Here is a 15,856-nt window from a genome sequence, read left to right as displayed (position 1 = left end):
AGAGGGATGAAATTGTGAGAGAATTTGTTGAAAGAAGAAAAAGAATCTATCAAGATAGTTTGAATGAAAATATTTATGATGCTAATCTTCAGACTGATTTGAGCAAGCTTTACAAGCCTCTGATTGAAAGCAATGAAAAGATGCAAAACGAACTAAAGAGCATCGCATACAGAGAGGCTGAAAACACTCCGATGGCTTTGACTTATCCAGAAAGCGAGCCGTCGTCAATTAAAAGAATGAATTTAGGAGGTATTGCGAGTTACTACATGGCTAAATATGCATCGAAAAAAGAATTATGCGATAGAGTTTTTGGAATTCACGCAGAAGGTGGAAAATTGCATATCGGAAAAGAAGAAGTAACCATCGATGAAAACGACGTCATTATTGGTGGAGAAAAGTATAATGGAACAATAGGACTTTGGGAGCTGATCTCAAGATCCAAGCCTGATAAAACCAAGTACACTGATGACGACCTTAAAAATTATAAAGATATACTTATTAACACTCAAGCAATGGAATCTGATGTAAATCCAAACAGACCAAAAGCTTCGAGAGCTGAAAAATACGTCACGATTATAAAGCCTATTTGGGAAAAATTCATGATGAATAAAAAGGGTAAAAAAGGTCATGGTGTCATTATTCTTCCGAGCGACCCAAATGCTCTTGTGGAAAAGCTCAACTTGAGTATCGCTGCATGGCATGCTGGAAATAAAGAGTCGAGAAATGTGGCTGTTTCCATTTGCGATGAGCTGTTGAGACAGAATAGGATTAATAAAGACGAGTACAAGGCTATGATCGCGTATATCGATATGAAATAAAAAAAATCTATGGAAATAAAAATGATCGTTTATAGAAATAGATATGTTAAGAAGCATATTGTGGGTGGAAGTGGGATAATTGACACGCTTAAGAATTTCTTGAGAAGAGCAGCAGCTTCAAGCGCTTCAAGAGCAGCATCTACTTTGGCTAATAAAATTGCAAAAACCGAACTGGGAAGAGAAGCAATCATGGCTACTAAATCTGCAGGAAAAGAGCTAGCTTCTACAGCCATTTCCACTGCTAGAGATATAGCTATTGATAAAGGTAAAAAGACCATTGAGAAATTGTATTCCAAGACTGGAACTCCAAAACCACATGAAGCTGCAAAGAATGATCTCAGCCTTAAAAGCAAAGAAATTATTTCAAGCATTGTTAACAGAGCAGCACCGATTATAGATGAATATTCTATGCTTGGATCAGGATTGTCGAAGAACAAAGCGATTAGAATACAAGACCTGGTAAAAGGAAATGGGCTTTTGATTGCATGAGGATCTAAAAAATTTTTTTTCTTTGATGTATAAAAATGGCAAATTCCGATGTTTTAAATATTACAGAAGAGATTATTGTTGATGAAGAAATTGAGAGATTTGAGTTTCATGAATACGAACCAGTGAATAAGAATCTAAACGTTGATGGAGAAATAAGAATCAATATTGAGCAGCAAGATTTGTTCACGCTTCCATCTGAGGCGTACATTTTGGTTGAAGGAAGACTTTTAAAAGCGGATGGGACTTCTTACGCTGATGCAGACGTCGTTACTTTGGTTAACAACGGTATCATGCACATGTTCAGTCAGATTTCTTATCAGTTGTCGAATCAAGAGGTGGAGACCATTTACGAGCCAGGGCAAGCTACCACCATGATTGGTTACCTCAAATATCCAGTAGAGTTTCAAATTTCAGAGGGTATGAACCAGCTGTGGCAAAGAGACATAACAGCTTTAGCAGATCTTGTCAACAACACTGGATTTAAGCAAAGACAAAATTACATCATAGCACAGACTGAAGAAAAAGGAACGTTTTCGTTCTGCATTCCTTTAAAGCATATTTTTGGATTTTGCGACGATTACGATAAAGTGCTCTATGGATTTAAGCATACACTTGCTCTTGTGAGAAAGAGCGATAGTGATGCTATTTTTAGAACAGCTGCAACAGCTGCAGGAAAAGTGGATTTGACTAAATTGTCTTTGTTTATGCCTCATGTCACACCCTCTGTCGTAACTAGCAACAATCTTTGCAAAATCATTGAATCAAAAGTAAATGTTCCATTTTCGTTCAGATCTAGACAATGTGATACCATCGCTGTTCCTGTATCAAACAACTTTAGTTGGAGGTTAAGCGCAAGATCTGCTAGTGAAAGACCGAGGTATGTCATTGTTGGATTCCAAACCAATAAATCTGGAAGTCAAGAATTAAATCCTTCAGTCTTTGATCACTGCGACTTGAAAAACATGTATGTCACCTTAAACAGTGAAAGGTATCCTGCTGTTGATTACAATTTAGACTTTAATAACAACAAATACTCAAGAGCTTATAGAGACGCATCTAAGTTTGACAATAGACTTTATGGAACAAACGAAATTATAGCTCAACCCAATTTGTCTGCCTTGAATTATAGGTACATTTGTCCTCTTTTTGTTTTTGATGTAAGCAAGCAGGCCGAGAGGTTAAAAACTTCAGTGATAGATGTGCAAATAAAAGCTACATTTAACGCAAACGTTCCTGCAAACACTCAAGCCTTTGCTGTCCTCATTTCCGATAAATTGCTTAGACTTAAATCAGATGGAAGCAGAATGAATATTGTTTATTGATGTTCTTCAAAATAATATTTTTTTTAATAAAAAAATGAGATATACGAAAAAGGATTTGAAAAAATTACTGAAAGAAAACGGAATTTCCAAAACGTCAAACAATAAAATGTCGCTCATGATGCTTGCGGTTGAAAACAACTTGATTGATAAAAACGAATGGATTAAAGACGTGAAGGAAGAGAGACCTGTGGGTAGACCGAAAAAAGGATTTTCATTAATCCAAAATGGATTAAATCGGTTACAAGAAGAATAAAATGAAACAGTTTTTTCCGTTTTTTCTAGAATGTAGTATAAAAGAGACTGACGCAAATAAAAAAGACATCTTGAGCTTCTTGCATTTGGAAAAGCAGGTGTTTTTCGTGATTCTGTTTACGTCACTGAAAACGGAGATTTTAATATTCCAAAAGAGTACAGTGATGAAGAGAGAGATAAGCTTTACCGACTTGTATGGAGTGGTGAAACAGAATATTCACGAATGGAAAAGAAAATCAAAGAACATCTCAGTACTTGGAAAAGTTTGGCTAAAGAAGAAAAGCTAAGAATGATTGACAAGTATGTGCTTGATTTGGATTGCGATTTCGAGGAGAAAAAAAAGATTTCTGGAAATCTAAAAAGCGCAATTTTAAATCATTCACTCGGTTCCAAAGACATTGTATATGAAAACTTTAAAATACTTCAGATGTCAGAAATGAAAAAATCGAATTTGATTTAAATAAAATCTTAGCATAATAAAAGATGTCTTACACAAGAAAGCTTTTGAAAAAATTACTGAAAGAAAATGGTGTTTCCAAAACGTCTGACAATAAAATGTCTCTCATGATGCTTGCGGTTGAAAACAACTTGATTAGTAAAGATGCATTTTTGGAAAACTCGAAAGAGGTGAGACCTGTTGGAAGACCTAGAAAAAATGAGAAAAAAGAAAAGAAACCTCTTGATCCTAAATATGCGAGACTTGGTTTAATTAGAAATAATCCTTTAGGTTTGAGAATAACTCATGTTGATACTGGTGAGGTGGTGGAATACAAGTCTGCTTATGAATCGAAGAAAAAGACGGGACATGGTTGGCAGTACTTTGCGAGACGAAATGGAAAAGTAGATGATGGATACAAGTATGAGATTTTTTAGCGCGAGAAGTTTTTAAATTCATTATATATATATTGAATTTAAAAATTTGAAAATGATATAAATAAAAATCTTACTATATAAAAATGGAAAACAAAACGGTGAAAGAATTAAAAGAAATTGTTAAAGAGCAAAAAATAAAAGGGTACTATAAAATGAGAAAGGAGGAACTTATAATGGCTTTGCAGTCTGCTGCTCCTCCTAGAGTTGTCGCTGCTTCTACTCATAGACGAACGACTGAGGCGAGACCTTTGTCAGTTGTTGTGAGACCTGTCATTGCTCCTAAACCAACAATCATTCCACCAAGACCTGTTGTGGTAAAACCTCCTATTGCTCCGAAACCAATTCATTTGCAAAGACAGATTCTTGATGAGCCTGTTTCAGATTCATCACCTGTCATGACACCAAAACCAGTCATTCCACAGAGACCTTCATTTTTTTCAAGTCTGACGGCAGTTGCAAAAAGTGTGACGTCATATGTTGCAAATAAGTTTAATGATATTAAAGAATGGATAGAACCCTACGTTCCTGAAATAGTCAAGAAGAATGTAAGCGAATCAGTGGAACAAATCGATGAAAAGATAAAGTCTATCAAATCACTTGTATTAAGAACAGTGTATAAGCGGCCTGTGTCAAAGCCTTTTACAGTAAAATTTAATATGACTAAGCATTCAGCAGAGCGCTCCACCAGACTGTTTTCATACGAGCCGTCTTCTCGTTATCAAGACATTGTTTCTTTTTTAAAATTGGTAAGGGAGTCTGCTATTCAAACCATGGAAGGAGAAAGAAACACAAGGGTAAGAATTTCTTTAGTCTGTGAAATGACTCGCGTAAGCATCTTGACTGGTGAGGAAACTACTCAGACAGCTAACTTTTCATCCAACACGAAAAGATTATTGGAGGGTGATGATGTGAGAGCGCTCATGACTGAAATGGAAGAAAAAATCTTGGAAAGTAGTGCTAATTACAACAAGATGGGATCCAATTGCGTCTTGTCAAAGATTTTAAGAATGGATATTAACTTTGCTGATTATGAACCTTTCAGAGGCTATTCCTACATGAAGCTGTCTCCCGAGTTGGAAAGTAAAAAAGCCATCATCAACATGGTAAACAAGGACAATGAATGCTTTAAATGGTCTGTCACCAGAGCTCTTAACATGAAAAATAAAAACAACGAAAGAATTGATAATGAGTTGATTGAAAAATCTAAAGAGCTTAATTGGAATGGAATGGAATTTCCTGTAAAGACAACTCAAATCGAAAAGTTTGAAGTGAATAATCCTGACATCAGCGTGAACGTCTTTCACTACGAAATGAATAAGCCTCAACCTATGCAAATATCCAAATTTCATGATCGAAAACACTGTGTTGATTTGTTGTATATTTCAAACGAAGAAAACAGCCATTATTGCCTCATTAAAAATTTCAGTCGGTTTGCTCGTTCTTCAGCATCAAAACATCAACATAAACAATACTTTTGCAGAAATTGTATGCAAGGTTTCAACCAAGAAGAAAAGCTTCAAATCCATCAAGAATACTGCTATGATAACGCTCCAATGAGAATCGATCTTCCTGAAAAAGGAACAACTGTTCAGTTTAAAAACTATAACAAGACCATGAGAGTTCCGTTTGTGGTAACTGCTGACTTTGAAAGTTTCATCAAACCCATCAACACTTGCACCCCTGACTTAAAACAGTCATACACCAAACAATATCAAAAGCATGTTCCATGCTCGTTCAGCTACCATATCAAATGCTTTGACGAAACCATTTATAAAGAAAAACCAGTCAAGTACACAGCAGAAAGCGAAGAGGATGATGTGGCTCAAAAGTTTATCACCAGTCTTGAAGAAGACTCTAAAAAGATTTTCGATAAGATTGATTCACTGCAAAAAGAATGGAAGAATAAGCCAATAAAGACTGATGTGGATAAAAAGAAGTTTGAAGCTGAAACCAAATGTCACATTTGCAAAAAAGATCTTAATGGTGACAAAGTGTGGTATCACTGTCATTTGACTGGAAAGTACCGTGGTGCTGCTCATGATGCTTGCAATAAAAAATATCGAATTCCAAAATTTATTCCCGTATTTATACATTGCTTGTCTGCCTATGACAGTCATTTGTTTATTAAAAAATTAGGTGGAAAGCTCAATTGCATACCAAACAATGATGAGAAATATATTAGCTTCTCTAAAAAAATCAAACTGAGAGACACTGTCGATAAGAAAGGCGAACCAAAAGAAGTATTAAGAGAAATGAGGTTTCTTGACAGCTATAGGTTCATGTCTGACACTTTAGACAAACTCTCTAAAAATCTAACCGATGAACAATGCATAAACGCTAGGGAATATTATCCTGAAAAGGAAAAGTTCGACTTGATAAGAAAAAAAGGTATTTTCCCTTACGAATGGATGGACTCGATTGAAAAATTAACTGAAACGCAATTGCCTCCAAAAGAAGACTTTTATTCCAGACTAGACGATAAAGACATCACTGATGAAGAATACACGCATGCGAAAAACGTTTGGAAAGTATTTGGATGCAAAACATTTAGAGATTACCTAGAAATTTATAACGTGTCTGATGTCTTAATTCTAGAAGACGCTATTGAAAATTTCAGAAACGCTTGCATGCTAAATTACGATCTTGATCCTGCTCAGTTTTACACCTGTCCTGGACTTGGTATGGAAGCCTGTTATAAAAGTACTAAAGCTGAAATTGAACTTTTAAGCGATCCTGATATGCTCAACATGGTTAAAAAAGGAATACGCGGCGGAATTAGCATGATCTCCAACCGACTTGGAACTGCTAATAACAAATACATGCAAGACTACGACCCTTCAAAACCCTCAAAATTCCTCATGTATTTAGACGCTAACAATCTTTACGGATGGGCTATGAGTCAACCTCTTCCCGTTGCACAATGAGTCCAAATTGCGAAAAAGTGGCCAAAACTTTTTTCCGATTTTTTTTTTAACAGAAAGTGAACTTTGTGCAATCTTTTTACTTTAAACAGATGTAAACTGTATTTAAACTCAATATAGAGTCGTTTTCTGTAAAGAAAATTTATAGTTTTGTTTTCATAAAATATTAATTGCAAAGAGTGCATCTAGAAGATTATACAGGTGTTTTTTCTTTGTTGTTGATTAAATATGAAAAGATTAGAACTTATAAGCGTAATTCAAGAAGTTGGTGTTAATCATGCGAATTTGCAAGCCGTTTTAGAAACTGAAGCAAAAAATAAATTGCTAACCAATGAAGAACTGTCTGATGCAGAACTCTCAGAAAAAATTAGACTTTTTATTTATAAATTTCGGGTTAAATATGCAAAGCATAATCGTAATTTTAAAAGATTAGTTAAACAAGAAGTGGCCTGGTTAGAGGGTGAGTTGTTTCAGAATCAAAATACTAAACTTGATTCAACTTTAAAAACTGGACGACCAGAAAAAGAATGGATAGAGTGTTCATTAAGAACAAAAAGGAGGAAAGTTTCAAGGTAGTTTCTAGTTTAGAATTGCTATTTTTGTTTTTAAAAGTCACTGATTAAATACATAATTTTTAATAAAAATATACACCCACAGTTCCACACTTGTGTGGTTAAGGCAGTTTTCCATAGTATCAATTTTTGAAATTATCATAATGGAAATAGTTTATCAAATAATGATGTTGTTTATTTTTATTTTAGTTTGGCTAAAACTCATACAACTGAAGAATTAGCAGAGGCTGCTGTTGTACGTGCAAAATCAAGTCCTGGAAAATCTGATTTGGGAAAAAATGTTAAAATGTTTTCTAAAGATCTACCAGGCCAAACTTACCAATCTGATAGTTATCAGCCAATTATGATGTCTGCTGATCAAGCTTTATCACTTAAAATTCAATGTGATTTGAGTGATTTACAATACCAGATTATTCGAAACTCATCTCTGATGCAAAATGCTGACATTTATCCCCCATTAAAAGCAATCCTAAAATCAAAAGCAGATTGTTATCCAGAGGGTTTGCATATTACAGAAACGTCTGCGAAGTGTAGTTTGCAGAACATGGTTAACCATACCTTGCTTCGAATTTTGAAACTAAATTCTGAGCAGCTTCAAAATTTAGATGAAACAGTTACACATGGAGTATTCAATTTGAAATGTGGCATGGATGGTGCATCTTCACAAAGTATTTATAATCAAAGGTTTGATGATACTGATCTTACTACTGGAGTGCAGAATGAACAGTCAGTATTTCAAACTGCAATAGTTCCTTTGAAATTAAAAATTGGGGGTTCAAACATCTGGAATAATCCTAAACCATCCAGCCCTCATTTTTGTAGACCTCTTGAACTACAATACCTAAAGGAAACAAATGAACTCATTGCAGCAGAAGAAATAAATCTTAGAAAACAAATCGAAAGTCTGCAAGACTATATTTTAGATCTAGATCTTCTCAGTAGTAAAAAGCACTGTTCCATAAAAATTAAAATTGTTGTTGACTTGACTATGTTGGATGGCAAGTCAGTAAATGCTATCATGTTTTCGAATTCATCACAATCGTGCAATATTTGTTTTGCAAAACCGAGTGAGATGAACAATCTAGTAAAAATCAGAATGTTTACTCCAAATAAAAAATCTCTTACTATGGGACTATCTACTTTACATTGTTGGATTAGACTTTTTGAGTATGTGCTACACTTAGGATATAAAATGAAAATTAAAAAGTATCAGGCTAGATCAAAAGAACATAAGCTTTCTGTTATTGAGCAAAAAAATGAAATTCAGAATAGATTTAGAAGCGAGCTCAGCCTTGTTATCGATATGCCAAAGCATGGCTATGGTTCCTCAAACACAGGTAACACAGCCAGAAGAGCATTTGACAATGCAGATACTTTTGCAGACATTACAGGAGTTGATGTTAAAATAATTGTTAGATTGAGAAATATAATGAAGGCTGTGTGCAGTGGATACCACCTTGATTTGGGGGCCTTTAAAAAATATTGTTTAGCTACTTCTGAAATAATAATTAAAAAATATAACTGGTACATAATGCCACCTACAGTTCACAAGCTATTAGAGCATGGTTATCAAATTTCTGATTGCTTTGAACTCCCAATAGGTATTTATTCAGAAGAGGCACAGGAAGCACAAAACAAATACATTCGAAATGCAAGACTAAACCATACATGTAAAATTTCTAGAAAAAATGCAATGGAAAACCAATATCATTATCTGCTGTTACGTAGTGATCCAATAGTATCATCATTCATCTTCAAAAAAACTAAATCTATTAGTGCTGTTAACTTAGATTCTGAAGTTTTAAACCTTTTGCTTGATGAACAATAAATATTTTTTAAAAATAATTTTTACTATATTACTAAATGTTGCAAATATTGGTTTATACATGTGTGTATGTGTGTATATATATTTGAGATCTTTTAAGGTATATATATAAACTTTAAAAGATCTCAAGTTATAAAAATGCTGAAATGAAGTCTTGCATTTGTTGTTCTCACCCCTCCCCCCCCGGGCTTTTTCTAATGTCTTTTTTTGAAACAATTGACATAAAACCAAAATGGAGCAAATTCGAGCAGCTAAAAAATTATTTGTTTTATACCCAATACGTTCATAATAATGTGATAGAAATTTAGGAGGAGTGAAAAGTGGACATTTTAAGCTTTATCACTTTTTGTAACCGGGGAAATACATATTTTAAAAATTTTTCTCCTTTCTTCAAAAAAAGTTCTGCAAAATATTTTTTTCAGCTATTGGGTAAATATTCTTTCTAAATTATAAAAAATATTTATATATTGGAATACTTTTAAAAAACGACTTTTGGCCACATTTTTGAGATTTGGATTCATAGTGCGTTGGAGGATTCAAATTGATGACTGATGAAGAACTCAACAATTGGCGCAGCATGCCATGCATACTTGAAGTCGATTTAGATTACCCTGAAGAGCTTCACGAGCACACAACGACTACCCTTTGGCTCCTGAAAGATTAACCATTGGAAAAGTAGCCAAACTCGTTCCTAATTTAAACAATAAAGTAAAATACATCGTCCATCACACAAATCTTAAACTCTATGAACGAATGGGATTAGTCATCACCAAAATTCATCGAGGCTTCACCTTTAGAGAAGAACCTTGGATGAAACCATATATTGATGGCAACACTGAAAAAAGAAAAGAAGCTCCTAACGAATCTGAAAAGAATTTTTCAAACTCATGAACAATGCCGTCTTTGGGAAAACTATGGAAAACATTGAAAAACATGTTGATATTAAACTTGTCACCACAAGAAAAGAAGTCTTAAAATTAACTAAACAAACTCGATATGAACGACACGTCATTTTTGATGAAAACCTAGCTGCGATTCATATGAAGAAAACACAAGTCACTTATGACAAACCCGTTTTTTTAGGAATGTGCATCCTCGACATCAGCAAAACTCTCATGTATGAATTCTATTACGACTACATCAAGCCTAAATATAGCGATAAAGCCAAGCTGCTCATGACCGACACTGACTCGCTCTTTTTTGAAATTGAAACAGAAGATTTTTACAAAGACATTGCTGATGATGTTGAAGCCAAATTTGACACAAGCGAATTTCCAAAAGACCATCCTGCCATTGAAAACGTTGGTTTCAAAGTAGGCTTAAATAAAAAGGTTATTGGCATGTTCAAAGATGAGGCTGCTGGTAAACAAATTAAAGAGTTTGTTGGACTTAGACCAAAGCTCTACTCTTACAAAATCACTAAAGATGAACACAAAAAATGCAAAGGGGTCAAAAAGAAAGTCGTTGAAAAGAAAATAAGACATCAACATTTTAAAGACTGCTTAATGAACGGAAATGAACAACTTGCAACCATGAACGTTTTCCGATCTCATCTTCACGACGTTTACACTGAAGAAATTAACAAAGTAGCACTCAGCGCTAACGACGACAAAAGATTCATCTTGGAAGATGGAATACATACGCTAGCCATCGGCCACTACAAAACACGACCTATCGCTGAGGTTTGAAAAAGGCAAGAAATTTTTTGAATGATAAGAATTAGATCTTTAGGGGTACCTCATCCCTCAAGATAACATATTTTTTGAAGAAAAGTTAACTCATCGCATCAACGTCAGCATCCTTAACCATGGAAAAGTGTTCATGAGCCAGAACCGGCATTTCCTTACACTGTTAAAAAAATATCGCGTTTTCTACGGAAAATTTCCGGCAGCTACGATGACAAAACTTCCCGTTATTTTACGGAAAAACCCATCACATGTAAACGGAAATTCTGTAAATAAACGGATATCTCCGTTTAAATACAATGGGTTTTTTCCGTTTATTTCCGTTAAATAACGGGAGGTTTTGTCATCGTAGCTGCCGGAAATTTTCCGCATATAAACTGAAATTTCCGTTGAAAATCAATGCGTTTTCCCCGTTAAACAACAGAAAGGTTGTGGCAACTCAACTGCCGTATAGTTTTCGTAAATGAAAGGAATGTTGTTCATATGAAAATTTAAAAAGTGAACATTTTAAATGTAAAATAGATTGAATGTTATCGAAAATATTATCTAAAACAAATCATTTTTGATTTACAATAAAATATTAAATTTTCCGTGATTAAATAATCAATTTGTAAATAAACAACTTCAAATTAAAAAAAAAAAAAATAGTTAATAAAGTATTAGTACATAATAATATAATTATATTACATAATCCTATATAAATTTACAGTGGGGTGCAAAAAAAAAGCCACACTCAATTTTTTAATAAAAAAAAAGCAATAAAAAATGTCTCAAACTCATATAATAAAAGTGATATAAGACAATTTTGATAGAAATGCTTTTGACATTATTCTATATTGCATATAATAAAAAGAAATTAGGATTTGTGAAGTATTTTTCAAGTTTTAGTTGTATAAGTACTTAATTGGCCACACTTTGTTTTTTATGACTTCTGCGCATCTAGAAGGCATACTATCTACATGCCTTTTTAATAAGTCATTTGGCAAAGCATTTCAACCAACAAGAAGAGTTTGGAACAGTTTATCTTCATTTGTTGCCCTACGATCTTTCAACTTTTTATCCAATATAGACTATAGGTTTTCAATTGGATTTAAATCAGGAGACTGTGCTGGCCAAGACATAACTGGTATCAATTTAGATTCTAGATATCTCTTATTCAACCGTGCTGTATGTTTGGGATCGTTATCCTGTTGAAAGATGTAGTCACCATTAGGAAAAAATTCTTTTATACTTGGTCCAAGTTGATTAACTAAGATTTTGTGATACAAATGCTGGTCCATGGTGTCTTTCACCCGGTAAAGTTGTCCAACTTTGTGTGCACTAAAACAACCCCACACATTGACCTTTTTGTCATGTTTAATGGTTGCGTTTCATGTTTGGGGGTTGAATTTTCCCCAATTAATTTCCAACAGTGAGGTCGACCATTATAAAACAAGATGAAAGGAGACCCGTCGCTCCAAATAACTTTAGCCTATTGTTCACATGTCCAATCTTTGTGCTCAATGCACCACTTTAATCTTTTTTTGCGATTGATTTCACTAACAAATGGTTTTTTTATTTGCTTTCCAGAAAAAAATTCACCTGATACTTTTATTCGATGAGATATTATCCACTTTGAGATATTAGTAAGGTTCAAATCTAGTTTTATCTCACTACATGTGATTTTACAATCTTTTTTGACAACATTAAGAATGTAGCGATCTTCCTTTTTTGAAGTTCTAGGTTTTCTCCCTGATCCAATTGAGCTTTCAGTTGTACCATTTTGTTTATATTTCTTCACCAATCTGCTAATAGTGGAGTTTAAAACGCTCTACATAGCTTCTATGAGACTCTCCTCGGTCAGCAGCTTCAATAATTTGTCCAATTTCTATATCCGTTCGTTGTTTTCTAAAATATTAAATGTGCCCATATTATTCTGTATCTTTAATGATTTTTGTTATATAAATATTAGTTTATATAAATGCATACCTCTTCTTTCCTGAATTTTTCACTGCCACATCCAATTTTTTTTGTTTTGCTTGATTATACAATTTATACTTGAAATCAAGAAAAAATGTCAGTGTGGCTTTTTTTTGCACCCCACTGTACATAAAAATTTATTTTTATCTAATATATATATTAGTTTCATAAAATATAAATAAATCAACTCAAATGCAAAAAAATATAGTATTTCCTTTCTTATCCATTTCGAATCAACTAAAAATAAAAATGCATAAGTTTTTGAGTAAGGAAACATTTTAATATTTAATAAAGTAATAAATTAAAAAAAAAAACTCATTGTGTGCAATGATTGATTACTTTAAAGTTGTTACTCTATATGACTGATTTAGCGAAGGCCAATTTTTTACCATTGTTGGTGCCAGTACTAAATTAGATTTAAATTAAAATTAGAAAATTAGATTTTTTTATATTATTAAGTAAATAAAAATCTTTAGAACTTCTTTGAAATCAAATTCTAATAATCAATTACTAAATTTACCTACCAAATAATACGATGATTTTTTGAGCAGCAGATAAATTAAGAAAAAGTTTAAAACTCGATTTTAACTCTAATAACAATTATTCATTCTAATAAACATTTTAACAATCTAAATGTTCTTTTCTAATCTTTAATAAAAATTTATTTTGATTTATTATAAAACCATTTAAAAAATAAAATTTTAAATTTTTTATACTAAGTTATTTTACTTATTTTATATACCATTGTTATATATTATAATATAATGAAAAATGAATATTTTATAACAGAAAATTAATAACTTTAACCCATCTGGTCCTAAATCATCGCTAAAAAAAAAACTAAATTTATGAAATAACATTTCATTATTCTAAGAATGTTTGAAAATTAACTTTTTCTTGCTTAAGCTAAAAATTGTTACAAAACCACTATATCTCTCTTTATTACTAATATTTTTGCTAAACACAAAATAATTAAAAATAATTAATTTAATATCCCTGGAGTTGATAATACATCAGTATATATATATATATATATATATATATATATATATATATATATATATATATATATATATATATATATATATATATATATATATATATATATATATATATATATATGGCGCCATATAGGCGCTATATATATATATATATATATATATAGCGCCTATATGGCGCTACTCCACTTTCTCCCCCCCCCCCCTAATTTTATGATTGATTCTGATAGAGAATTTTATGCTGATTAAGAATCGTATAAAAACATGGGTCTCAAAATCAACGGAAAGTGCTCTAATCTGATGTCGAAAGTACAAAAATATACCACAAATCGCTAATATTCGCCATCTTGAAAAGTGATTTTTTTTTGTTTAAAAGTTATCCTTTCAAAGTATCAACAGCCTGGTTTTTATTTTTTATATAAAAGATTTCGAATAAAAGAACAAAGAACCGGTGCGTTAAGTTTCATAATCAGGTGTATTGACCGCATTTTTTTTCTCTTACCAGGTAATGAAATTCAATGGCATTTACTCTTATCGCGTCAATTTGCTTCAACTGGATTCTTAGTTTGTTAGCTTGAGTGTCTTTTAAAACTTTTGTCAAATAAGTTGAAAAATTCTTTCATTGATTATATTTTACAATTCACTTTAAAACAAGATAAAAATTTTTTAATTATAAAAATAATTCTTTAAAACTATTGACTTTCTTTTAAAACTTCAAGTTAACCCCCCGTGAATTCATTTTCATTATGTTTGTCATATAAAAAGGAGTGCTTCAGAATAGTTTTTCTGCTTCTTCATTTATCTACATATCATGGCTCTTCGAAGACCAACAATAGACGTTTTTGACTCACTTTCTTTGACAGAAATAGGAGCAAAATTCAAATACGATATCGAAGCTACAATTCACTGGTGCAGAACTTATGGTTTACTCGCTGAAAGCATGAATTGTAGTGTATGTAACGTGCCCTGCACACAGCAAACAAAGAATGGGTCAGTTGATCAAGTTATTTGGAGATGTCCAGTCAAGCGCTGCAAAAGAACCTTTAACATTAGAAAAGGCAGCTTCTTTGAGAAATCTCACCTACAATTGTGGCAAATATTGGGCTTAACTTACGCTTGGAGTAGAAGTGCAGGTAAGAGCCGGGGATTATCAATAAGTGATTTAAGGCAAGAGTTAAATATCGGAAACGACAGCACCATTGTTGATTGGAATCAATTTTGCAGAGACATTTGCGTCTCATATTTCCTCAATAACCCTGATCCAATAGGCGGTCCAGGGTGCATTGTTGAAATAGATGAATCTGTTTTTTGTCGAAGAAAATATCAAGTTGGTAGAATAATCCCGCAGCAGTATATATATATATATATATATATATATGATATTTATATAAATTAATATATAATATTATTATATTTTATAAAAAGTTATGTTATAAATATTATATCTAGAATGAAATCCAACTTTTGATAAAAGCATTACAAATTTTTCAGTAAATAATCGAAGAAGAAGAAGATGCAATTGTCAACTTTTATAAATATTTCTATTTCTTTTTGAAGCTAAATGTGTACCCAAATATAAGTTTGAAAAATCATCACTTATGGCGGTTTAACATGTTGATTATAACTGCAGTTATTAATACAACGGAAACTTCCGTATTTGAAAATTTGGCCGCAGATACGGAAAATTTCCGTACATAATGTATCTGTACATCCCATACATGGATATACGGATACTTTCCGTGCAAGTAACAGAATATTTTTCCGTTTTTTAACGGAAATTTTTAACAGTGTATATATCTTGGGTCTAGACCATCCAATCTACTAAACTTAAGTAGAGGATCCTTAAGTAAATTATCATGAATAATTCCTAACTCTTTGATCGATGAAAACTATTATTCGTTATTTTGTTCACAAGTTTTATTTTTAATTGTTTAATTCAGGTAGTAGGACGTCAAATGATGCAAATTTTGGTTTTTGGGGTTTGAAAATTAGCATGATTTGTTTGAGCATAAATTTTTGAATGTTAGTTTTTGAGTTATGACAAATTACCAATGAAAAATGTGTGAAAAATAATTAACACAAAACTTTACTTTTTCGTTGTTTAAATTTGACTTTTTTTTAAAAGGCTGTATATTGAAATGG

At 32.5% G+C, this 15,856-nt stretch overlaps 1 protein-coding gene and 1 long non-coding RNA gene across 2 annotated transcripts; one reads left to right on the top strand and one right to left on the bottom strand.

The window, feature by feature from the left end:
• Window positions 1-6,659: 6,659 nt before the first annotated feature.
• LOC149881194 (uncharacterized) lies at window positions 6,660-9,219 on the top strand. Its single transcript, XM_090069795.1, has 2 exons — window positions 6,660-7,247; window positions 7,437-9,219. Exons 1-2 carry the CDS (start codon window positions 6,904-6,906, stop codon window positions 9,073-9,075), a joined length of 1,983 nt encoding a protein of 660 aa, XP_089925921.1. The 5' UTR covers window positions 6,660-6,903; the 3' UTR covers window positions 9,076-9,219.
• A 1,881-nt stretch (window positions 9,220-11,100) lies between these two features.
• Window positions 11,101-13,337, bottom strand: LOC149881193 (uncharacterized). Its single transcript, XR_016446031.1, has 3 exons — window positions 13,056-13,337; window positions 12,726-12,953; window positions 11,101-12,644 (listed from the first exon to the last, which is right to left on the bottom strand). It is a non-coding gene; the product is annotated as an uncharacterized LOC149881193 (long non-coding RNA).
• Window positions 13,338-15,856: the final 2,519 nt, after the last annotated feature.

Source organism: Hydra viridissima, unplaced genomic scaffold (assembly GCF_058129835.1).
Source record: "Hydra viridissima isolate aposymbiotic clone 2 unplaced genomic scaffold, HvirCarnegie_v1 scaffold_12, whole genome shotgun sequence".
NCBI lineage: Eukaryota > Metazoa > Cnidaria > Hydrozoa > Anthoathecata > Hydridae > Hydra > Hydra viridissima.
The sequence above is the reverse complement of the archived record's forward strand: the minus strand, read 5'-3'. Positions and strand labels throughout refer to the sequence as shown.